This window comes from Zootoca vivipara, chromosome 2 (assembly GCF_963506605.1).
Source record: "Zootoca vivipara chromosome 2, rZooViv1.1, whole genome shotgun sequence".
NCBI classification, from domain to species: Eukaryota; Metazoa; Chordata; class Lepidosauria; order Squamata; family Lacertidae; genus Zootoca; species Zootoca vivipara.
The window spans coordinates 9,124,301-9,150,491 of NC_083277.1; the positions used below are offsets into that span (position 1 = coordinate 9,124,301).

A 26,191-nucleotide genomic window follows, 5' to 3' on the forward strand; every position below is an offset into this window, starting at 1 on the left:
CAGCAACAGTGAAACAATTAAAAGCCCAGCACTGTAAAGCAGCAGGCCGGTCTGTGACTGGGCATGTGGCTGGAAAGAGTCTGCAACAAATTCAGGGATATACAGGTGAAACTCGGAAAATTAGAATATCGTCGAAAAGTGCATTTATTTTAGGAATGCAACTTATTATTCATTTATTTTTCTTTTAATTTTTACAAATGCTTTCTTTTGGAAATTCCACAGTAATAAAACAAAGTTACATTAATACAAAAATAAACATCGCTATTGCATTTCATTAATTACACTCCATTTATAATTGACCCGCCTTAACAACAAATAATTACAATTACAACAAATAAAGGCTTGACATATCTTGCTTCGCATGTCATGCCTCTATCTCTTATATTGGTTTCACCTTTTAAGTTGCATTACTGAAATAAATGCACTTTTCGACGATATTCTAATTTTCCGAGTTTCACCTGTAAATGCAACGAATAAATAAAACTCTGGCTGGCAGGGAAATCTCCTCCTTCTCCTCGCCCTGCCAAACTCCTTGATCCTTTCAACTGAGCCCTTGGGATGCTGCAAAGAGTTAAATCAACAGAGGCTGTAGTTGCTAGAGAAGGGCCGGAAATCTGTGGGTTTTCCTTTCTCAAAAGTGTGTCTGTGTATGTGTGTGGCTGGGGGGTGGAGAATGGGAAACCCTCCAGTTTCCTTCCTGCTCCACCCTCTCCAGGAGGGAACCTGCCTTTTGAATCCCCAGCCTCGGTTTGCACTCCGTTGCTTGGCTGATCTGCAAAAGAGTTTTGCTCTGGATTTATTTCTGCTGCGCCTCTGGAAGGGAGGTGAGTTTTAAATGGGTGGGTGCAAGATCAGATGGGGGGGGGGAAGACACCAGGAGAGGGAGGTAATGGGCTGCAGGGACGAGGCACCTGTATCTCCAGTCATTCAAAAAGCAAACAAACATTTACATCTGTGCAACTTTCACGTGCCATAATCAGCTTCTACCTGGTTATTTCATCTGCTTCCTGCTTCCACTATGTGCTTTTGAGTGATCACTCGTAGCCGAGTAAGATTGTCTTCCATGAACACAGTCTTAACAGTGAGACCGTAAGTGACTGTGGAGGCCAATTCTAGATCCTTCCACAGTGGGGGACATTGGTTTCTGGGCAGAAGTTGATCATGGTGAGGGTTTGCCAAGCGTGCCTTCCTCTTAGCGCGTTTCTCCCTTGCGTCCTGAGTTCGAGCGTCTTCACAGCCCATGACACCTTTGGTAAAGGCTGTTCTCCAACTGGAGCGCTCGCAGGCCAGTGTTTCCCAATTGTTGGTGTTTATACCTGTACTACATTTTTAAAGATTTGCCCTGAGAGAGTCTTTAAACCTCTTTTGTTTTTGCCACCAGCATTATGCTTTCCATTCTTAAGTTGGGAATAGAGTAGTTGCTTTGGAAGACGATAACCAGGCATCCGCACAACATGCCTAGTCCAACGAAACTGATGTTGAAGAATCATTGCTTCGACACTAGTGATCTTTGCTTCTTCCAGTACACTGGCATTAGTTTGCATGTCGTCCCAAGTGATGTGTAAAGTTTTCGGAGACACCGTTGATAGAATATTTCAAGGAGCTGGAGATCGTCCATGTTTCACAAGTGTACAGTAAGGTTGGTAGTACAATAGCTTAGCATTTTGGTTTCCATGCAAATTTCCTGGCCCTTAAACACTCTGTGTTTCAACTGGGAGAAAGCTGCGCTCGCAGAGCTCAGGCAATGCCAGCCTTTGTAGAAAGATAACTACCCAGGTAGGAAAAGGGATTACACTTTCCAACTTTACACCATTAAATTGGATTTCACAGAATCATAGAGTTGGAAGAGACCACAGAGGCCATCCAGTCCAACCCCCTGCCAAGCAGGAAACACCATCAAAGCATTCTTGACATATGTCTGTCAAGCCTCTGCTTAAAGACCTCCAAAGAAGGAGACTCCACCACACTTCTTGGCAGCAAATTCCACTGCCGAACAGCTCTTACTGTCAGGAAGTTCTTCTTAATGTTTAGGTGGAATCTTCTTTCTTGTAGTTTGAATCCATTGCTCCGTGTCCGCTTCTCTGGAGCAGCAGAAAACAACCTTTCTCCCTCCTCTATATGACATCCTTTTATATATTTAAACATGGTTATCATATCACCCATTAACCTTCTCTTCTCCAGGCTAAACATACCCAGCTCCCTAAGCCGTTCCTCATAAAGCATCGTTTCCAGGCCTTTGACGACCATTTTGGTTGCCCTCTTCTGGACACGTTCCAGCTTGTCAGTATCCTTCTTGAACTGTGATGCCCAGAACTGGACACAGTACTCCAGAGTACTGTGGCACTGCAGAGGGGTTGCTTTGTGTTTGTTGGTGCAGCACTTTGTTTTTTGGGGGGATTTTGAACGATAGGCCAGGCTTTCCACAAGCTTCTGCGAAGATACTGGTTTAGAGGTCATCCTCTGAGTGTGCTCACACTACATTGTCATCAGCTCTATGAGGGAAGTTATGGTAACATTACTTTTTGCTTTCAGCCTACTCAGATTAAAGAGCTTTCCATCTGTTCAGTATATAATTTCTACCCTGGTGGGAAGTTTCCCTTTGACAATGTGTAGGATCATGGCGATGAAGATAATAAATAGAGTTGCGGCTGGGGAGAGCAGTACTGTTGTGTTCAGGACTTGCTTCCCTTTGTGGGCGCCTGGTTGGCCACTGTAAGAACAGGATGCTGGACTGGACTGGATCCATGGCTGTGTCCTTTCTCCACTGTCGGAGGCAGTATACTGGGACTTGCAACAAGTGTGTGGAGACCCATCTTAACACACTTTAATCCCCATCTCAACACTGGCAAAGATGGCACCCTTCCAATTTCACAGTTTGACAAATTACATTTTGATGTCTCTATTCTGATAAGCAACAATAGAAATAGTTACAGGTAGGTAGCCGTGTTGGTCTGAGTCGAAGCAAAATGAAAAAATTCCTTCAGTAGCACCTTAAAGACCAACTAAGTTTTAATTTTGTTATGAGCTTTCGTGTTCATGCACACTTCTTCAGATACACTTGAAACAGAAGAGCCAGACCCTTATTTATATACAGAGGGTGGTGGGGGTGGGTGGGAATGGGTGATGAGCTGATAGGAGTGGTAAACCTGTTGATGGCTGTTAACGACTGCTGATGACTGCAATAGGTCCAATAGAAAATACAATAGAAAATGCATCTTAAAAGGGAAGACAACTTTCAATTGTTAACTGGAGTGCTTACTACTTGAAATATTGTAACTACAGTATACATATATGCATACGTACACACACACACACACACATGCTGTTTTATTTACCGTATTTCTTTTTTTAAATATATTTTTATCAACACTGTTTTATTTCCGTGAAATTATTTTTATATATCATGCAAGTTATCTCATACAAGTTATCTCATACAATTTATATACTGCTTGATTGAAAAAACCGTTCAAAGCGATGTACAAAAAGAATAAAACTAAAAGTGATCAATAAAAACAGCTAAAAGCAGTTAAAAGCAGCTGCTTAAAACATTCAAATTGCCTGATGTCAGTGGGAGGGAATTCCAAAGTGTCACACTAACAGGTCAATTGTTATATATATACTGTGTATTTATTCGGCATATATCATATTAATACATGAATAAAAATGAAAACAAACCAAAAAATCCATGTCTTTTTCTGTAAACAGGTCCATCATCTGTGAGTGCAGCTTGTTTGAAGGACAGAAGTAAGGTCACAGGCCATTTATCCAAAAGTCTGAAGTTATAAGAAGGCAAGGAAGAGTGATATGAGGCTTGACTTGCAATAAGGCTGTCCCGTAGCTCGGGAAAGAAAATGACCGACCAGCAAAGGATTCTGGGAGGCCAGGCTGCTCTGGATGAAGACCAAATGGATGAGGAGGACCTCACAGGCCCTGAGCAAGTTGAGGGATCTGGAAGACGTGGGAAAGCACCTCACGGCATCCTTCGTCCCGGGAGCGTCAGGAGACTTATGAAGAGGATAACGATCCCCCGGGTTAAAGAGGAGGCTGAGGAGGGCCTGCTCCAGAGCCAGGGCTCCGGGTGGCTGGAGTCCCCCGGGGGGAAGCAGGCCCCTTGCTCGCAGCCGACAGAGCCCGCCATGCCCTGGGGAGACATCAAGGCCTTCCTGGCCCACTTTGAGGGGGCCGGCGAGGCCAACCAGTGGGCCACCCGGCTGGGAGAAGCAGCCGGGGAGGGCTTGGGTGGCCCCAACGCCCGAGAGAGTTACGGGACGATGAAGGCGGCCATCTTGCGCGGGGAGGCCAGCTGCAGGGAGTGGCAGCGCCAGCGCTTCCGTCTCTTCTGCTACGAGGAGGCTGAGGGCCCCCGGGAGGTTTGCGGGCAGCTGCGGGATTTCTGCCACCAGTGGCTGAAGCCGGAGAGGCGCAGCAAGGAGCAGATCCTGGAGCTGGTGATCCTGGAGCAGTTCCTGGCCGTCCTGCCCTCGGAGATGCAGGGCTGGGTGAAGGGAAGCGGCCCGGAGACCTGCGGGCAGGCGGTGGCCCTGGCGGAGGAGTTCCTGCTGAGGCAGCGAGAGGGCGAGCCCCAGGAAGAGGAGGTGAGGCTGCCGAGAGGGAGAGGGCAAGGCCTGAGAGCTGCTATTGCTCCGTATAGACTAGTATTGCTGGCACTGGTTGGCCAGCGCATTTCCCAGCCATGACCGGAGATGCGTGAGGCTGAACTCTGCCTCTGAAGTTGTGGTGCTTCAGACATGCAAGCTGGGCTTCATTTAGCTCAGGGGTTGGGAACTTCAGGCCTGGGGGCCACACACAGCTTCTGCTTGTCCCAGGCCACCCCCTCACTGCTCCTGCTTCCTAGAATTGTTGTGGTTGTTGCCTTCTCCCTATCTCGAGAGACATTGGAGTGTGACGACCTCGGAGCTCAAGCCTAGGTTTTGTGTATGGATGCCCTGGGTGCCCAGACTATTTGATTTTTCCACCCTGGAAAATCTTTAAATTTTATTGTTTAAAAACACAAAGAATAAAGAACACAAGAATACAAAAGAGTACAAAAGAACAACAAGATACAAATACACCAAATACAAAAGAAAAAAGCAACATCTAAAAGCACACAAATCACATTTCTACCATACCTATCATCGAAAAAAGATAAAGAATGAACACAGTCATTACATATATACACAAATACTTCCCATCCCTCTTATTATACAATTTTATATATCTTGTAGTCCACAGGTTTTTGCTTATAATATCTTTTTTTATATCTTTTCATTTCCACTTTCATCATTCCTCATTTTCTCAAACATCATTCAATGTCTGCGAGTAGAGAATTGTTTGGATAGTACAGTTTAAGATAATTTTTATACATGCTCCACTCTTTTGTTACTTTTTGCACAGGTAAGTCTCTTATTGAATCAGTCAATTTTGCCATTCGTATATAATTTAACATTAATATTTGCCAATCCGTTATTGTAGATAGCGTCTCATTTTTCCAGTTTTTTGCCACCAGTATTCTGGCAGACTATATGATTATTATCATTATATATTCATTCATATCCAGCTGTTTTTGGACTACAACTCATTCGAAATAGGCACTTCTCTGAGTTTTGCCATGCAGTTCTCTGGCCAGTTGACATGTACAGAAATGCATATATCTGGGTAAAGAAGTATGCATAAAAATTAGTGAAAATAACAGCCAAAAATGCATTATATTGTTGTGGGGGGGGGGATGTGCTGCAAAAATGTGTATTTTATGCAAAATTGCATACAAAAAGTGTGTTGTGGTATCTCGTCCAGAAAAATAATAATAGCAAACTGACAAGGGAGAGTGAAGAGCTGAACTTACAATTAGGAAAATGGGAAACTGAGAGGAACTGTAATTGACAGATTCGCCCGTCCTTACTGTTGGGTACTTGCTGCCTTTCCAGGTCTTGCGGATATTTGAGGAAGGAGCTGGGGATTGCCTCGAGGATGAGCAGATCCTGCTGGATTCCAACCAGACACAGCTGGACAGTGAACATGAGCAAGAGAACAACCCAGATGAGAGCGTCTGTGGTAAGTGCAGTACATGGGTTAGTTGCCAGGTTTGATCTTCTCTTTGTGTTGCTTTTTAGCATCTCCACCCCCATTGTTCTGCCCAGACACTGAGGTCCAGTACCAAGGGCCTTTTGGCGGTTCCCTCATTGCGAGAAGCCAAGTTACAGGGAACCAGGCAGAGGGCCTTCTTGGTAGTGGCATCCGCCCTGTGGAACGCCCTTCCATCAGATGTCAAAGAGAAAAACAACTACCAGACTTTTAGAAGACATCTGAAGGCAGCCCTGTTTAGGGAGGCTTTTAATGTTTAATAGATCATTGTATTTTAGTATTCTGTTGGAAGCTGCCCAGAGTAGCTGGGGGAACCCAGCCAGATGGTTGGGGTATAAATAAATTATTATTATTATTATTATTATTATTATTATTATTATTATTATTATTATTCTTACCTGCCTTTGCAACCATGAAAGCTAGAGACATCCTTTGCCCTGCTGGGCAGAAACAGAGCCCCAGAACCTTGTCACTCATACAGATCTCTTTGGATGTTGTCTCTTAACAGGTGACCTTGAGGGATCCAGCGAAAACGAGGCTTCCGTGGGAAATCCAAAGCAAACAGAGATTGATAGAGCCTTGCTCAGAAGAGAAAAATGTGTTTCCCGGCACCATCCAAAACCAGGACAAACTTCCAAGAAATGGCTCAGGACAAGGAGGAAGCAGGACACGGAGGAACCAGACAAAAGATCAGATGCGTCTTTCCTTGGAGTAGACGGTGTCAAGGACACCCCAGCGAGGCCTGCGTTCGAGAAGGTGGAGCCCTGTGAGGAAGAGGGGGGTGATTTTGGTGACGATGCGGACTTCTTAATCGATGCTGAGGGCAAGCCCCACAAACGCTCAGAGTTTGAGACGTCCAGTCAGAGAGCTGAGTTTATGAAGCATAGCGCGGGAGCCCAAGTGGCAAGTGAGAAGATATGCTGCTGTTTGAGCTGCGGGAAAAGCTTGCGCCCCAGTTTAAGCCCAGCTGAGCATGAGCAAAGCGACGCACGGGAAGAAGAGGCTTGCAGATGCTCAGACTGCGGGGAAAACCTCGACAGGGGCTTGGCACTTGTTAAGCGCGCAATAATCCACGCAGGAGAGAAGCGTTATGCGTGCTTAACCTGCGGGGAAAAGTTTAGCCTCTATTCAAGCCTCATGAAACACAAGCGCATCCACGCTGGAGAAGAGATGTATGCGCCCTTTGAGGCCGGGAAGCGAATCTGCCGGAGCGACAGCCCTCCTTCCGTGACAGAGAAAACTCTGGTGGCAGAGAAACCTTACACTTGCCCGACTTGTGGGAAGAGCTTCAGTAAGAGTTCCGGCCTCCGTTTCCACAAGAGAATCCACACCGGCGAGCGGCCTTACGCCTGTGGGGATTGCGGGAAGAGCTTCAGCCAGCGGTCCAACCTTATCCTGCACCAGAGGACCCACACCGGGGTGAAGCCTTTCCGGTGTTCCAAGTGCGGGAAGAGCTTCCTCCGCAGCTCGGACCTGGTGAGGCACGAAATCACCCACACGGGAGAGAAGCCGTACACGTGTGCTGAGTGTGGCAGGTCCTTCGGCCACAACTCAACGCTCATTGCCCACGAGAGGACCCACACGGGCGAGAAGCCGTACAAGTGCTCCATCTGCGGGAGAAGCTTCCGGCACCATTCGGGCCTTATCAAACATGAGAGGACCCACACTGGGGAGAGGCCATATGCCTGCCCGGCTTGCGGGAAAGGCTTCAGCCAGAGTTCAGGCCTCACGCTCCACATGAGGACCCACACGGGAGAGAAGCCTTACCAGTGTTTGGCTTGTGGGAAGAGCTACAGCCAGAGGTCAAAGCTTACCAAGCACGAGAGAACTCACCTGACGGAATAACTTTTCTCATTTTCTCATTCAGAGGATCAGGGTGTGAGGGGGCAGAGGTTGGACCTCAAACCTCTGGTCTGTAGGGTGCTTGGGGGGGGGGAAACATCAATTACATGTGAGGGCTGCCAAACAGTGGACTCCGTTAGCAAACCTGATTGTGGAGGCATCCCCTCAGCAGTGCCATGTGGCACATTTTGACCTGTGTCCACACCAGGTGTCGCCAAACAACACCTACAGGAGACAGTGTGCCCACCAGTACCTCCTGTGGCACCTATAGAAAACCTGATTAAATCGCCTCTCAAACATCCACAAGTTGAAAGGGACCCTGCTCTTCTTGCTCATTTCCTGCCTGCACTGTCTCAGCCCCTCCTACATTGAATGTGTCTCTTTATAGCTGCCCACATTTCACTAGGTGCCAGGGCTTCTGAATGGGAGAGAAGAGCAACTACCTTCTCTCTGTAAGTGAATGCAGTGGTGGCAGATGCAGGTGACTGTTTTTTCTTGAGGGGGAAGGTGCATGCCTGCATCTTTTTGCGGCCCTGTCCCTTTTCCTGCTCTTGTGGATGTGGCCACCATTTTGTGCTATGCCACATCCCCGCGGCAGCCATTTTGTGACTGGTGCCGTTGGCAGTTTCTCAGAATTCCACTGGCCCAAAAAATGTGGCCGACCACACGCTATTGTCCTCATCAGAATGCTATCCTGTATAATTTCCCCCTTAATTGAGATGTACCGTCTCTGTGGAAAACCTCTTGCTGTGGAATTTAATCCAATAAATTTAAAACAAACAAAGAAGCTGTAAAAACAGATTAAATTGGGCGGGGAGGAAGGGACATCACTTGGTTGAGGATGACATCGTCAAGATGCTGTGGAAAATGTGGACAGTACCAAGTCCGCAATAAACTGTGGAAGTGAATTGTGTTTCTCAGGGCTTCAGCATGAATTGTGGGTGGTCCTCGTAGCCCCCAACAACTCAAGTGTCTCCCATTTGAATGTTTGTTCAAACAATGAGCTATTCCCCAGCTTTTGTTGTTGTTCCAGTAAGCGAGGTGTTTGCTCTTTATTTTTCTAATCTTGACTTGTCTTTTTCTTAACGTGGTTTTACCTGCTACAAAGGGCGCTTCCAGACTCTCGCTATTTGGCGGGCAGGATTCCTTCATATACCAGCAAATTCAGGTTGCACAGTTGCAGTTGATGGGGAGGTCTTGTGCCACAAATCCACTTCCATCCCCCAAGAAAGGATTAGACTTTTTTCGGGAAGGAAAGTGATGGGGAAACTCACTGAGGTAACCCTTGCTTGGATGCAGTTTTATGTAGCATTCCCACAAACAAAGCAGAATTTGTGAGAACATAGGAAAGCTCCCTTATCTACCAAGTTCAGACCATGGGGTCCATCTTGCTCTCAGTAGTTTTTACTTTGACTGGCAGTGGCTCTCCTGGATTTCAAACAGGATCCTCTCCCAGCATTCCCACAGATTCCAGGGATTAAATCTGCATGCAAAGCAGATGCACTGCAGCCAACACCTGTCTAATCTGTGAACAAATGACAGCGAATGTTCAATAAACAAGACACCTGGAAGGTGTCCAAATGTAAATCTCACATTTGCTTATAATTGAAAATAGTTGTTTGGAAGGGGGAAAGCATACTGTCTTCGTTTTTTCAATGGTGTATGTATACGTGCTGGGGATTGAGGGGCACCCCTTCATGGGAAAGGGAAAATACCTCGCCTAAGGTGGTGTCTGTTGTATGCTTTTTTCACTTGCATCTGTATTAAAAAAAAGATATTTCTTTTAAAAATGGATGGTTAATTGGGATGTGTATTTAAAGGAGCTGTGGTTATTTTTTTGGGGGGGGTCTATTAAAATGTTTGATTAAAGCAAGGGTGGCTAATTCCCATTTAGCCTCAGTATGTTTTTCTGGATCCCTGAACACTGATTTTGGCAAGGGTAATGTCAGCCCAGCTCACACACAGTGAGAGCCCTGCCTTGAGCAGACCCCAGCCCTCTTGGGAGGGTAAAAAATGGCCCCTCCTCAGGCATCAGCACCATAGTTTGACAAGCACAGAGAGTATGGTAACTCCAGCCTCCCTTAGCTGATCAGCATGCACAGTCTCTCAGGTATTGCGATTTTATGAGGGATTATTTACTGAGGCCTGCAGGTGCCATCAGGGGTACTGGCACCCGCAGGCCCCACTGTGGCAACCCCTGAGGAGTGACAAATCCAGAAAACATTCCAATTAAAGCATTATTTTGGGGGACCCAGGTGGCACTGTGGGTTAAACCACTGGGCCTAGGGCTTGCTGATCAGAAGGTCGGCGGTTCGAATCCCTGTGACGGGGTGAGCTCCCGTTGCTTGGTCCCAGCTCCTGCCAACCTAGCAGTTCGAAAGCACGTCAAAATGCAAGTAGATAAATAGGAACCGCTACAGCGGGAAGGTAAACGACGTTTCCATGTGCTGCTCTGGTTTGCCAGAAGCGGCTTTGTTATGCTGGCCACATGACCTGGAAGCTATACGCCGGCTCCCTCGGCCAATAATGCGAGATGAGCGCGCAACCCCAGAGTCGGTTCACGACTGGACCTAATGGTCCCTTTACCTTTACCTTTAAAGCATTATTTTATTGGTATTTAATCTTCATCAACAATAACCAGAACAAAAGAATAACTACAATAGATTCCGACTAAACATCAGGAAGAACTTTCTGCCGGAAAGAGCTGTTGGACAGTGGAAAGGACTCCCTCGGGAGGTGGTGGGCTCTCCTTCCTTGGAGGTTTTCGAGCAGAGGTTGGGTGGCCCTCTGTCACGGATGCTTTAGCTGAGATTCAGGGGCTTATACTAGATAACCCTCGGGGGTCCCTTCCAACTCTACAATTATAGGGTTCTCTGCTTATTCAACGGTTAAATTTGTCACTTCCAGTTCCTTTACATAGGCTGTGCTTTGGTGTTGAAAGTAAAGAACAGCTAAATGAGCAAATGAGGAAACAAAATTCATAGCTGTCCCTTAGCCTGGTGGTTTTTTTTGGATATGCTGCTGGCGGATTATGTCCAAATTACACAGAGTTTGTGAAATTAATGAAATTGTTCTAAACTGCAAAAAAATAAAAATAAAACATTTTAAAAGGCCATTACAGGAACAGGGTGTTGTTGTCTGCTGTAATGTATCTGGATGGATGGCAGCTAAACGATTGAGGTTGAATCCTGACAAGACAGAAGTACTGTTTGTGGGGGACAGGAGGCGGGCAGGTGTGGAGGACTCCCTGGTCCTGAATGGGGTAACTGTGTCCCTGAAGGACCAGGTGTGCAGCCTGGGAGTCATTTTGGACTCACAGCTGTCCATGGAGGCGCAGGTCAATTCTGTGTCCAGGGCAGCTGTCAATCAGCTCTATCTGATACGCAGGCTGAGACCCTACCTGCCTGCAGACTGTCTCACCAGAGTGGTACATGCTCTAGTTATCTCCCGCTTGGACTACTGCAATGCGCTCTACGTGGGGCTACCTTTGAAGGTGACCCGGAAACTACAACTAATCCAGAATGCGGCAGCTAGACTGGTGACTGGGAGCGGCCGCCGAGACCACATAACACCGGTCTTGAAAGATCTACATTGGCTCCCAGTATGTTTCCGAGCAAAATTCAAAGTGTTGGTGCTGACCTTTAAAGCCCTAAACGGCCTCGGACCAGTATACCTGAAGGAGCGTCTCCATCTCCATAGTTTTGCCTGGACACTGAGGTCCAGCACCGAGGGCCTTCTGGCAGTTCCCTCGTTGCGAGAAGCCAAGGCAGAGGGCCTTCTCGGTAGTGGCGCCCGCCCTGTGGAACGCCCTCCCATCAGATGTCAAAGAGAAAAACAACTACCAGACTTTAGAAGATATCTGAAAGCAGCCCTGTTTAGGGAGGCTTTTAATGTTTAATAGATTACTGTGTTTTATTTTTCTGTTGGAAGCTGCCCAGAGTGGCTGGGGAAACCCAGCCAGATGGGCGGGGTATAAATAATAAATTCTTATTCTTATCATCTAATAAATAGAAGTCAAGCATGGAGATGTGATTTGGGGGTAAGAAATGTTAACTGGGCTTCAAAGTCAAAGCAATACAAATGGCCATCGGAAGAGGGTTGTGGGACCAGTAAGTTCAAGGCTAAAGTTAACCAGCAGCAAGATGCACTTTGACTCTGCATGTCCCACCCTCTTCAGAAGATTTTAACATTGCATTTTAATCTTGCAGCAACTGCTTAATGCACAGGTCAACGAGGTGCAGGAGCCCTGCCGTTTTTGGCATCGAGGCACCTTCAAAAGGAGGAGCACAAATCTCAAACAACCAAACAAACCTACTGGGTGCGTTTTAATCGATTCCAGAGGGCTGGTAGGTTTGAAAGGGTTAAGGGTTAAAAAAAGGCGCGCCTCGCTTCCTAGAGTGGCCCTGAGAATGAGTGGGCACGTGGGTGTACGCCGATTTGTGTTGAAGGTTCCTTCCTGTTCCGCCTTCTGGACCCTCCCCCGCCTGCCCTCCCACTGTTGGCAGAAGTGGCACCTGGAGATTGGTGTTCAGCTGCAGCAGCGACCTTGCAGGGATCGCCCTCAAAGGAGGTGAGAGATGCGGGGAGCCTCCCTTCTCATCGGGGTGGAAAGCGAATTCAGCATTTTTTTTCCAGGCCGAGGTGAACAGAGGGGCTTTTTATTTTGCAGTTTTCCCTTAGTTTGGAGTCCCAAAAGGACCTGCAGATTCAGATTATTTTCCTTGCTTGGTTGAAAGCCACTGGGTGGGGTGGGGGCAACATAGATTTTCTCTCCTTCTCACCCCACACCGTTTCCCTTTCTTTTTAAAGCCAGGGTGGGTTGGGTTGCTAGGAATGTATCTTTGGAACCACAGAATTGTTGAATTGGAAGGGTCCCCGAGGGTCATCCAGTCCAACCCCCTGCAATGCAGGAATCTTTTTGCCCAACTTGGGGCTCGAATCCACAACAATATACCGATCATTTACACCAGGCATACCCAAACTCGGCCCTCCAGATGTTTTGGGACTACAACTCCCATCATCCTTAGCTAACAGGACCAGTGGTCAGGGATGATGGGAATTGTAGTCCCAAAACAACTGGAGGGCCGAGTTTGGGGATGCCTGATTTAGACCATCTAGCTGAGCTGGCTGTAGCTCTCGTGAGGTTTTGGACAGGATAAATTTCCAGCCTTTACATGGAGGTGCCGGGGATTGAACCTGACAGTCATTGATGACTATGCTTGGCTATGCTTGGAGGAAATAATGCTTCTAAATACCAGTTGCTGGAAACCACAGGAGGTGAGAGTGCCCTTGTGCTCGCATCCCGCTTGCAGGTTCATCTTATTTCAACATTCTCGGAGCCTCCCTCAGAGTGGAGACCTGGAGAAGGGCCTCAGAAGAAGATCTAAGGGTCTGGGTAGGTTCATATCAGGAGAGACATTCCAGAACATATTGGGGTCCTGAGCTGCGTCAGGGTGTAAGAAATATGAGTTTGTAATAAATCTTTTATTTTTTTAAAAAAACTTGTTTTCAAATAGGGGCAAAAATGTGCTGAGGCTTTTGTTTTTCTCACAAACAGGGAGAATTGAGTTTGTCCTGAGCCCATGGCATCCCTGCCATTACTTCCCAAAACTGTGACACTGCAGAAGGTTGCATCCGTGGCATCGGATCAGCCTGTTGAATGAGCATCAGGGTGAGCATAAAACTCATGGGCTGCGGGACTGCGAAGCCTTCAAGGTGGGCTCTTCTGAGAGCAGCTGGAAGCCTGAGCTGGCGTTTGGAAACTGGAAGTAAGACAACGGTTGACTTCAGAGATGTCTCTTGTGGAAAGAAAGAGGGCGTCAAAATGGGAGTCGGCAGGAAGCCAGGACCAAGATGTGCCTGAGAAGTCAGGAGCGAAGGTGGAGGAACTGGATCCAAAAGGCTGTGGGCCAGGGGACAGAGTGGAGGAAAAGCAAGAGGGGAAGGAAAAAACACGGATTATCCAGTGTGGAGCCACTGAGGACTTGCTGAGATGGCCGCCGCTCCCTCAGGTGAAGCAAGAACCGGGTGACAAAGTGACTGAGCATTGGGAAGCCCAGTGGCAAGAATTCTTGAAGGCCACACCATCCCTTCGCTCGACACTTGAAGACCCGCCGGTGTGTCCGCCATGGAGCGACTCAATGGCCTTTCTTGCCTCCTTTGAGGGAGCAGCTACCGTTCGCCGCTGGGCTCGAGGGGAGTGGGTGACCCGTCTCGCACCTTCCTCCGGCAGAGAAGCGGACCGAGCTTCCAGCCCCCTGAACGTCACCGAGGTGGGGTCCTCCAGGAAGGGTAGGGAAGACTTTGTGGGGACAGAGATGCAGGACCCACAGCTGTGTCCGCAGAAGGCCGAGGGCCTCCGGGACGTTTGCTGCCGACTCCGGGAGCTTTGCCAACAGTGGCTGACGCCCAAGACACCCATGGAGGAGCAGGTGCTGGAGCTGGTCATCTTGGAGCAGTTCCTCTCCATCTTGCCCCCGGACATGCAGAGCTGGGTGAGGGAGCGCTGCCCGGCAGCATGTGCCCAGGCAGTGGCCCTGGCTGAGGCCTTCCTGCTGAGGTGTCGAGAGGCCGAGAAGCAGCAGCGTGAGGTGAGCATCTTTTGCCCCGATGGAGGGAGGCTGCCATGGGCTGCAGAGCAGATCTGAAGTGTCAGAAGGCAGACTTCTGGCGGGAAAGGGCAAGGATGGGTGCTGTGATGGTGTGTGTCCCCCCCCCCCCATCTTCCTGCAACTGGAAGGGCCGTAGCTCAAAGGCAGCACATCTGCTTTGCATGCAGAAGGTTCCAGGTTCAATCCTTGGCATTGCCGGGTAAGGGCTGGGAATGTCTCCCAACTCCAACCTTGGAGAGCCACATGCAGGTAGACTATAGTGCAGGTAGACAATACTGAGCTAGGCGGACCAGCAATTGCATGGCTCAAGATAATGTAGCTTCAAACATCGTTTCATATTCTATGCTACTTTACCCATCTAGATCTACTTTATCTGTAAAGGTAAAGGTAAAAGGTAAAGGACCCCTGGACGGTTAAGTCCAGTCAAAGGCGACTATGGGGTTGCGGCGCTCATCTCGCTTTCAGGCCGAGGGAGCCAGTGTTTGTCTGCAGACAGCTTTCTGAGTTAGGTGGCCAGAATGACTAAACCGCTTCTGGCACAACAGAACACTGTGACAAGTGCCAGAGCGCATGGAAATGCCATTTAGCTTCCTGCCATAGCAGTACCTATTTATCTACTTGCACTGGTGTGCTTTCGAACTGCTACATTGGCAGGAGCTGGGACAGAGCAACGGGAGCTCATTCCTTTGTGGGGTATTTGAACCACCGACCTTCCAACTTGCAAGTCCAAAAAGCTCAGTGGTTTAGACCACAGCATACAGGAGTTACTTCCTACATAAGGAAAACAAGTGAGGCAGAGCTACAATGCGCAGAGTGGTTGAAATATCAGTCCCTCTTTTTGTAGCTGTTTGAGGAGAACAGAGGGTTTCTTAACAACGCTCAGCACCCCCAGCAAACTACAGTTCCCTGGATGCTTTGGGGGAAGCACTGACTGTTTGATGTCGTATAATTCTGCTTTAAATGCAGCGTGCAGATGCGCCAGAGTGCAGCGTGTGTTGGAAACCAGCTATTAGACCCATTGCTGCCCTGCTAACTTGTAATGTTGCTCGCAAAGGCATTCACATGGGTGACATTGGAAAGGAGCGCATGTGTCAGTATGTGTGCCGTCTGTGTGTGCGCACGGCATCCAGCCCTTGCCTGTAGCTTTTCCCTTTTCAGCCCTGCCACCCTGCACTGATGCAAGACCTTCACTGCTGCTGTTGCAGGTCCCGGGGCCTCTTGAGGCGACGGCTCTGAACTTCTCAACGGCTGAGTGGACACTTTCCAACATCTGGCAGAAACACTTCAGCAGAGGGAGCAAGCTGGAGGGGGACAGAGGTGCCGGATTGCTGGGTAAGGAGAGAAGCATGTCACCGGCAGTAGACAGCAACATTAATAATGGGATTTCGGTGCTGGCTCTTTTTCCAATATGCAAGATAAGTTTCTAGTCCTTCATGCTGTCTTCCTTGGGACGTTATCAGGTTCTTCTTCCTGCCACTCATTGGGAAAGGGGCTCTGGATTTTTATTTTGTACTTCTGCAAACCTGGGTATATCCCTTCACTCCCAACCATGCCGATACTTCCTTTAAGCATGGATCATTCACCTTTTATTCATTCATTCATTCATTCATTCATACATACATTCATACATTCATACATTCATACATTCATACATTCACACATTCATTCATACATACATTTAGTGAGTTTCACCCCCACCCTTCCTCCCAAAGAAACCAAAGGCAGGAAGCAGTGAGTGATAGAAAAGAATGTTTTAAAATCGTAAAACTTCTTTAAAGCGCCTGAAAAACAGTTCTGGCACATGCACACTGGGAAGGATCTCTGCTGAAAAGACTGGTTGGTCTTCAGTAGACAGCAAAAAGACAGCAGAGATGGGAGGAGATTCCCCAGGGAAGGTGCCACCCTCCGCTACAGGCCTGATTCCTCCATTGCACAAAACATAACTTATTATAAAGTGGCATTTGCAGGAGTCCCCCGCCCCCTGCAGCAATCAATTGAGAATATAGGAATGAGATGATCTTTCAGGTATTCTGGCCCCAAGCTATATAGCCTTTATACACCCAAGCCATGTGAGTTTTAATCTGTTTTTAGTCTCTTGCTGTCTCAATTGTTAATTTTTCTTTGTTTTCTTTCTTTCTTTCTTTGTTTTTTTGTAAACTGCCTTGGTAGAGAATCAGAGAGTTGTATTCCATGGTCAAACAGCTCTTAACCGCCAGAAAATTTGTTCAGCTGGTGGTTTTGGTCTTGTCTTACAATCAAGAGATGGATTAATTTTATGAAATAAATAAACAAAGCAGCATCTTAAACTTGGCCTGGTAGCTAATTGGCAGTCCATGTTGCAGAATACACCCACACGAAAAACCACTGCCCTGCCATAGGCACAAGGTATGACTCACGTGCCGACTCTTTGTTTATTTTTACCTTATTCCAGGTGGGTGGCGAAGTGAGGATGAGAAAAACCTCTTACTCAGAAGAAGCGAGCAGATGACGACACTGAGGCAGGCCAAGGAGAACGTGGTCCAATGTCCTAACCAGGGGGATGCCCTTAAGAATCTGGACAGGCCAGAGAGGAAGCAGGAACCTCTCAGAGGGATCAAGTCCAATAGACTCTCCCGCTGCAGTGGAGAAAAGGACAAGGGCGACCTCAGCGTGGCTGGGACTCTGCAAGGACTTTCTAAGGATGAAAGGGAGGACCTCCCGAGGGTGTGCCCCGACCGCCCAGCACACGAGGGAGCGAACGCAGACATGAAAATATACAACTGCGTGGATTGTGGGAAAAGCTTTTCCCGCAGCTCAAACCTCATGAGCCACCAGAGGACCCACGCGGGCGACAAGCCGTACAAATGTTCGGACTGCGGGAAGGGCTTCACCCGCAGCTCGAACCTGATCAACCACCAGAGGACCCACACAGGAGAGAGGCCCTACACATGCCTGGACTGCGGGGAGAGCTTTTCCCGAAGCTCGCAGCTCATCAGCCACCGTCGGATCCACACGGGGGAGAAGCCGTACCAGTGCGCCGAGTGCTGGAAGTCGTTCAGCTTGCGCTCGCTCCTTATCCGCCACCAGAAGATCCACACGGGCGAGAAGCCGTACCAGTGCGCCGAGTGCGGGAAGAGGTTCATCGAGAGCTCCGAGCTCATCACGCATGAGAGGACCCACACGGGCGAGAAGCCCTACAAGTGCGCCGACTGCGGCATCAGTTTCTGCCAAAGCTCGAACCTCTTGGCGCACACCCGGACCCACACGGGGGAAAAGCCCTACCGGTGCGCCAGCTGTGGGAAGAGCTTCAGCCGCAGCTCGAACCTCATTGTGCACGAGAGGACGCACACGGGCGAGAAGCCCTACGAGTGCTCCTACTGCGGGAAAGGCTTCAGCCAGAACTCCCGCCTTCTCAGCCACAAGAGAACCCATGCCAGGGAAGCCGTGTGAAAAGCCATTGGGAAAGCGCTCTGCTCTCGAGAGAAAAAGCAACGGCAGGCACGCTTCGGACAAATGGGGACGTCAAAAACTCTGGCTCTGTTAGGCACAAGAATGTCTGTGCAGAAGGGAAGCAGGGGAACCTGTGCCCTTCTGGGAGCTGCTGAACTAGAACTCACATTGTCCCTTCTCACTGGGGCGGATGGGAGTTGTAGCTCAGCAACATTTAGAGCAGTTCCCCAAACTTGGGTTTCCTGCTGTTTTTGGACTACAACTCCCATCACCCCTAGCTAGCAGGGCCAGTGGTCAGGGACAATGGGAACTGTTGTCCAAAAACAGCTAGAAACCCTGGTTGAGAGGGCCACTATTCCTGATGCAGAAGGACATGGTAAAGAATCAAAATACGGTAGTTTCCGGTGGCTGCAGGGAGAGATTGGGTGGGGGTCTTGATGCTGCAGAAGCTGAGCTCCCTTGTGGTACAGACAGGCCTTCCTCTGCCTCGTCCCAAGGATCCTGGCTCCTCATCCTCAGATTGAGCCTGATCTGAGACTTACTCTGAAGCAGAGGTTTCCAGTCGCCCTCTGATGAGCACTCCTTGGACGAAACTCAAATACAGTACCGTTTTGGAGTTCCTGATTCCACCGGGTCGGCATTGTGATGGTTATTTTATTTGCCCCAGTGGAGTTACTTGAAATCTGCTTATGGCTTTGCTTAATCTTCTTCGTTGCTGCTTTTGTCCTGCACGTGTTTGAATTGTTGCAGAGTTTGAGATACTTGAAAAAAATTAATAAAATGCCAATGGGAAAAAAATAGAATAAGAAATGTTTATAGTACAGTACTTCTCTCTCTCCTAGTCAATAATGTATTGATGTTGGATTAGATTCAGTGGAATTTGCGCAGATGGAAAAGTGATCAAGGAGAGAGGAACTCTTAACATAACATTGAGATATTGCCCATGAAATATTTTTGTTCTCCAGACGCTTCAGGTTACAGACACTTTAGAAAGATTTTTCCTCCAAAAGCATTTCATTTTAAAAATCCAATTTAAATAGAAAAAAAATCCGATTATTGGAAGGAAGATTGGAAGGAATTTATTGTATATATACAGAAGCAATATACACAGCTTAATACATTAGCAGGATTTTTAAAAGACTTGTAAAGGCATTATGATTGGACCATAAGTAATTTTAATGATTTCATAATTTAAAATGGACATGTGGTAGGATGATAAACAATGGAACCAGGGAAGGGAATAGGGGGAAGTTTGAATATGTATTGTTGCTTTTATTTTTTGTTGGTTTTGGAAAATAAATAAATAAAATAATATTTTTTAAAAAGCAAAAAAAAGTGGCTTTACCTCTTTTCTGCACCCTGACATGCTTTGATCTCAGTGGACCTCGGCAGGACAATTATCCACAGGCCGGGCAGAATTAAACGCTCTCCTCTTCTTTAGTGATGCTATAATCTGTCAGCAGAGTGACACTGATTTCAGAGCCTGTGACCGACATGGCCCTGGTGGGAGTTGCACTCTGCACGATGCGGGAAGGTTGCGGAGGGGTCTTGGCTTGGCAGCACAGGACTTCCTTCTTAAAATGTTGGCGGAAACTTTTGCTCAGCCAGTAGAGAGCAAAGGGGTTGACGCAGGAATTGCTGAAAGCCAGAGCCCGGGAGAATATTGTGGCAATGAGGTGGAAGGTGGATGTGTCGACGGAAGCGTAGTAAGTGAAGGAACGATAAAGGTAAAGGACATGATTCGGGAGCCAACAGAGGGCAAACAGGCCAACCAAGACCAGCACAGTTTTGGCAACTCTCTTGCGAGATTCAATCTGCAGAGGGAAATCATTGCACATGTAAAAAAACAACAACCCATTTTTAAAATAAAAAATCTGCATGCAGGAGTCACAAAAAGCAATGTGTACACCAGATGCCACCACTCCACCCCCCGTGTACGTCGAGAAAGGGAGCCATCTGAAGAAGGTCGTCGCCTTCGGAAAGCATGCTGAGGAGGAAGAAGAAGAGTCTGTGGATCTTTTAACTACTGTCAGGGAGCATTGTGAACAGATTGAGAAATGTGTGAAAGCTTGGGAACATTTGGAGGAGTGTAATGCTCGGTGGCACTGTAGGTTAAACCACAGAGTCTAGGGCTTGCTGATCAGAAGGTCGGCGGTTTGAATCCCTGCAACAGGGTGAGCTCCCGTTGTTCGGTCCCAGCTCCTGCCCACCTAGCAGTTCGAAAGCGCATCAAATTGCAAGGTGCCATCAAAGCATTCTTGACATATGGCTGTTAAGCCTCTGCTTAAAGACCTCAAAAGAAGGAGACTCCACCACACTTCTTGGCAGCAAATTCCACTGTCGAACAGCTCTTACTGTCAGGAAGTTCTTCCTAATGTTTAGGTGGAATCTTCTTTCTTGTAGTTTGAATACATTGCTCCGTGTCCGCTTCTCTGGAGCAGCAGAAAACAACCTTTCACCCTCCTCTATATGACATCCTTTTATATATATGAACATGGCTATCATATCAGCCATGTGCCCGAGCAACAACCCCAAACATCTGGAGGGCACCAGGTTGGCGAAGGCTGCCCTAGATCTCTACTTACCTGCTTACGAGCATGGCTGTGCTCTTCTGCCGGCATGTTGGACGTGCTTTTGTACAGCGCCTTTGCAATGAGAAAGTAGTAGATTGATACAACTGCTAGCGGTATGATATAAAACATCAAGAAGCACACCAGAGAATGAGCCTCCTGGATGATTCTCTCGGAGACGGGGTAAGGCGCGCAGGTCTCAAAGGAGCCGTTTTTATCCGGAATGTGAAAGGCGTAGAGATCGGAGGACACGGCCTCTGGAACGGCTAATAACATGGAGATGATCCAGACAGCAGCGGCTTTGCAGCAGGTCTTCAGGACGGCATCGGCCCTTTGCAGTTCCAAGGGCTTCACAATTGCCTTGTACCTGGAATGGCAATTAATGTCAAAGTGATAAAAGCAATGAAAGAACTGAGCAAAATCAAAGGAACATCTCGTTTCCCGAAAATTGTCTCCCTGGCATTCTTTGTGCCCCATCAGACTCTGGGAAATGTGTTTGGCTTCCAAAATTTTGGAACAATCTGTTACGAGTGCCTAACTCTTGCGTGCATATGGGAATTAATTAAATTGAACGCTGATCTCAGCCTGTTGGGCCAAATATATTGAGCCTTGGAGATTCTGCCTTTTGGTTGGGGCTACAGTCACCATGGGTAGGCAAACTAAGGCCCGGGGCCAGATTCGGTCCAATCGCCTTCTAAATCCGGCCCGCGGACGGTCCGGGAATCAGTGTGTTTTTACATGAGTAGAATGTGTCCTTTTATTTAAAATGCATCTCTGGGTTATTTGTGGGGCATAGGAATTTGTTCACCCCCCCAAAAAAAAATATAGGCTGGCCCCCCACAAGGTCTGAGGGACAGTGGACCGGCCCCCTGCTGAAAAAGTTTGTTGACCCCTGATCTACACTGATAAATGGGCTGCAAAGGTTTAGCCGTCATTCTTACACTTCCATTTTTGCTCTTCCTGAACTGCTTTAATACACCACTAGGTGGCACCAAGACACAGCTTACTTTCTCCTGCCTTTTGGCACTTGGTTTGTATCCTCATCTTCATCTCATCATCATCATTATCACTATCATATAAAATGGGAAATGTTCTTCTTCCAGATGCTAGCAGTTTAATCATTTGGGATCTGTTCCAAATATTCCATGTCACATTCAGCTTCCGTTATTCAGGAATCAAGAGTTAACATTTTACATATCTGAGACAAAGTGCTTAAAAATACAATTGCTACTATTAACATAAAGGTAAAGGTACCCCTGACCATTGGATGCAGTCGTGACTGACTCTGGGGTTGTGGTGCTCATCTCGCATTATTGGCCAAGGGAGCCGGCGTACAGCTTCCAGGTCATGTGGCCAGCATGACTAAGCCGCTTCTGGCGAACCAGAGCAGCACATGGAAACGCTGTTTACCTTCCCGGAGTGGTACCTATTTATCTACTTGCACTTTGATGTGCTTTCGAACTGCTAGATTGGCAGGAGCTGGGACCGAGAAACGGGATGCGGGGATGCAGGGATTTGAACCGCCAACCTTCTGATCGGCAAGCCCTAGGCTCTGTGGTTTAACCCACAGTGCCACCTGCGTCCCAACCATAAAGGGAGGTCTAAATTTCCAAGCACAGACTGGAAATTCAAAGCTTTGAAATAATGGGAAACAGGGACATCAAAAGCTCCCATCACCTCTGGCTGTTGTGGCCGTACTGGTTGGGGAGGTGGAATTCCATACATTGTACATTAAAAGCACATGACTGCCCCCCTCCGCCCAAATGATCCTGGGAATTGCAATTTACCCCTCACAGAGCTACAATTCCCAGCTCCCCTTACAGTTAAAAAAGGTAAAGGACCCATCAAAGAATCTGGAAACTGGTTGTAAGTTGCTTTGGGTTGCCTTGAGCAACATAAATGTAATTAATAACAACAACAACAGTAACTACAACTGTAGAGAGCCAGTGTGGCATAATGGTTAGAGACACCAGGGTTCAAAACTCAGCCATGAAGCTCACTGGGTGAGCTTGGGCCAGTCGCTGCTTCTTGGCCTAACCTACTTCACAGAGTTGTTGTGAGGATGAATTGGGGGAGGGGGAGAGAGAAGCCTGTACACTACCTTGGAAGAAAAATGTAGACTATGAAGGTAATAATTATAGAACACCTTTGACCTCCTCACAGCATTACAATTCCCAACACCCTTAACAAACCATAGAATCATAGAGTTGGAAGAGACCACAAGGGCCATCCAGTACAACCCCCTGCCAAGCAGGAAACACCATCAAAGCATTCGTGACAGATGGCTGTCAAGCCTCTTAAAGACTGTCAAGCCCCTTAAAGACCTCCAAAGAAGGAGACTCCACCACACTTCTTGGCAGCAAATTCCACTGTTGAACAACTCTTACTGTCAGGAAGTTCTTCCTAATGTTTAGGTGGAATCTTCTTTCTTGTAGCTTGAATCCATTGCTCCGTGTCCGCTTCTCTGGATCAGCAGAACCTTTCTCCCTCCTCTATATGACATCCTTTTATATATCTGAACATGGCTATCATATCACCCCTTAACCTTCTCTTCTCCAGGCTAAACATACCCAGCTCCCTAAGCCGTTCCTCATAAGGCATCGTTTCCAGGCCTTTGACCATTTTGGTTGCCCTCTTCTGGACACGTTCCAGCTTGTCAGTATCCTTCTTGATTTAGATGCTATACTCCTATTGATATTGTTACCAGGATTATTTTGGGGGCAGTGGGTGGGGGACAACACTCTGTAAATAACTAGCATGCTGAGATATTGTTAGAAGGCAGTTTTTGTTAAATGAGAGGTGATAAATACAGGGTGTCATGGCCCCTATGGATTCTTTCACTGGTGTCCCTGGGCAAGTGCCCCTTTCCCCCCAGAAACAGTCCCGGATTTACAGAAGCCGTCCCAGTTTCTGATTTGATCCCAGAATATCCTGCTTTTCCTTAAGACGTCCCAATTTTCATCAGAGAAATGTTGGAGGGTATGGAATTATGCGACCCCCAAGCCAAGTTGATTGGAAGACATCTGAAGGCAGCCTTGTATATGTTTTATTATGTTTTTACAGTCATTCCTCGTTTTAAGTATGCTTCGGTTTGAGTACTTTCAGTTTAATTACTCCACGGACCCGTCTGGAACAGATTAATCCACTTTCCATTACTTTCAATGGGAAAGTTCGCTTCAGGTTAAGTATGCTTCAGGTTAAGTACGGACTTCCATAACCAATTGCACTCATACTTCAGGTTAAATAAGCTTCAGGTTGAGTACTCCGTGGACCCGTCTGGAACGGATTAATCCACTTTCCATTAGTTTCAATGGGAAAGTACGCTTCAGGTTAAGTACGCTTCAGGTTGAGTATTCCGCGGACCCGTCTGGAATGGATTAATCCACTTTCTATTCGCTTCAGGTTCAGTACGCTTCAGGTTAAGTAATCCGTGGACCATCTGGAACAGATTAATCCACTTTCCATTACTTTCAATTGGAAAGTTTGCTTCAGGTTAAGTACGCTTCAGTTTAAGTACTCCGCTGACCGTCTGGAATGGATTAATCCACTTTCCATTACTTTCAATGGGAAAGTTCGCTTCAGGTTAAGTACGCTTCAGGTTAAGTACAGACTTCCAGAACCAATTGTGTACTTAAACCGAGGTAATTTCGTTGTTCCCGCAAGGGGACAATGACAATAAAGATATCTTATCTGAAAGCTGCTCAGAGTGGCTAGGGCAACCCAGTCAGATGGACGGGGTAGAAACTAGAGATGGGAAGGCCTGGAAAAAAACCCAGAAAAATGGGGGGGGGGGAACGACACCAGGTTTTTTCCGCCCTTCCCCAAAGCCGTCTTTTACCGGAAAAACTGGGAAAAAAAGTTTGATATAGTTTTAATATTTCCAAACCCCCTCCCCCATTTTTCCTGGGAGAAAAAACAGACCCAGGGAAAAACGGAGAACCCTCGGTTTTCCTCCAATTTTTCCAGTCCCCCCCCCAGGCCCTCCCATCTTTAGTAGAAACAGGAAATTTATCATTATGGACGTCCCTATTTTTACCGGAGAAATGTTGGAGGGTGTGCAAGACTCAGAACTCAGCCCCATCCAACCCAACGCGGGAGCAAGCCCCGCCCCGCTGTCAAACTCTTGGTCCGTCGCCTTCCTTCCAACTTACCTGTCCGCACTGAGCACGGTTAAAGTGAACACGGACACGCCGACAGACGTCCTCTGGATGAAGGAGAGCAGCTTGCAGCCCATCCTTCCAAACAGCCATGTGTCCACAATGTAGCAAGCAGCATCCACAGGCACGCAGGTGAGCAGCAGCAGGAGATCTCCAAAAGCCAGGCTGGTAATGAAGATATTTGGGACGGTCTGCATCGATTTGATCTTGAAGAAGACTTGGACGAGGATCACATTCCCAAGGAGACCGACTGCAATGATCGCGGCGTATGCCACGCAAATTGTGCAGAGCACTCCCAAGCCGAGCGAAGTGTCTTCGGACCCCCTTTCCTCCGCGGTTTGATTCCCCGTGGCGGCAGGTACCGGGCGCCCAGTTGCATTTGCAAAATCGGAAAGAGCCGCATTCATCCCCAGCGGAGGTGCCCTGGACATTTTGCCAGCTGAGGGTGGAATTAAATTGGCCAGAAGAAGCATTAATGGGGGAGAGAGAGAGAGAGAGAGAGAGAGAGAGAGAGAGAGAGAGAGAGAGAGAGAGAGAGAGAGAGAGAGAGAGAGAGAGAGAGAGAGAGAGAGATTCCACAAGATGTTTTACTCACATCTCCTCGCTCTGGAGTCTCAAAGCTTGATAGGAATGGATGCTCACAGATTCATTGCTGAACTGTGTGGGAGGTGTGGAACGTCTTTATCATTTTTTTTTAAAAAAATATGCCTTTCAGCAGCTACTGTGGGGGAAAGAGAGAGGAGGAGGAAATTGGGGCGGGGGTGGGGGTTGATTGCTTTTTCTCACTGGTTTCCCTGTCAACAGTACTCTGTTATTTCGATTAGGCTGGCTCTTTGCACAATTTGCACGCTGAATTGACTTCTCCATATAAAAAAGTGTCTATGGAGCACAGACTGAGTGCCTATGTACCCAATATAACATTATAACAGTGGGAATTAGGGAACACCTTGTCTCAAAATAGAGGCAAAAAAGAGAAACCATGTTTAGCTCTTGCTTTACTCAGTCCTTATATCGAGTTCTGAAAGACTTCACAAATGCAACCTCAGGCATCCTTTAAAAGGTAAAGGTAAAGGACCCCTGATGGCTAGTTCCAGTCGTGAACGACTCTGGAGTTGCGGTGCTCATCTTGCTTTACTGGCCGAGGGAGCCGATGTTTGTCCGCAGACAGTTTTTCCGGGTCATGTGGCCAGCATGACTAAGTCGCTTCTCGCAAAACCAGAGCAGTACACGGAAACGCCGTTTCCCTCCCCGCCGGAGTGGTACCTATTTATCTATTTGCACTTGGACGTGCTTTCGAACTGCTAGGTTGGCAGGAGCAGGGACCGAGCAACGGGAGCTCGCCCCGTTGCAGGGATTCGAACCGCTGACATTCCGATGGGAAAGCCCTAGGCTCAGTGGTTTACACCACAGCGTCACCCACGCCCCAAACATCCTTACAACAGACCTATAAGGTAGGCCACTTATACCCACCTAAAGTTCAACTCAGGGTAGTCCCATTGAT

General features: G+C 47.7%; 2 protein-coding genes and 1 long non-coding RNA gene across 3 annotated transcripts; 2 read left to right on the top strand and 1 right to left on the bottom strand.

The window, feature by feature from the left end:
* The first annotated feature begins 680 nt into the window (after positions 1-680).
* LOC118080145 (uncharacterized) lies at positions 681-19,419 on the top strand. The gene is made up of 7 exons (XM_035105075.2): positions 681-824; positions 3,706-4,595; positions 5,925-6,051; positions 6,590-7,924; positions 13,672-14,513; positions 15,740-15,866; positions 16,966-19,419. The coding sequence occupies exons 2-7, from the start codon at positions 3,852-3,854 to the stop codon at positions 17,961-17,963; spliced, it is 4,173 nt and encodes a 1,390-aa protein (XP_034960966.2). The 5' UTR covers positions 681-824; positions 3,706-3,851; the 3' UTR covers positions 17,964-19,419.
* Positions 12,406-13,413, top strand: LOC132591592 (uncharacterized). Its single transcript, XR_009557050.1, has 2 exons — positions 12,406-12,564; positions 13,236-13,413. It is a non-coding gene; the product is annotated as an uncharacterized LOC132591592 (long non-coding RNA).
* BRS3 (bombesin receptor subtype 3) lies at positions 19,333-25,121 on the bottom strand. Its single transcript, XM_035105076.2, has 3 exons — positions 24,685-25,121; positions 20,549-20,900; positions 19,333-19,777 (listed from the first exon to the last, which is right to left on the bottom strand). The coding sequence occupies exons 1-3, from the start codon at positions 25,119-25,121 to the stop codon at positions 19,382-19,384; spliced, it is 1,185 nt and encodes a 394-aa protein (XP_034960967.1). The 3' UTR covers positions 19,333-19,381.
* Positions 25,122-26,191: the final 1,070 nt, after the last annotated feature.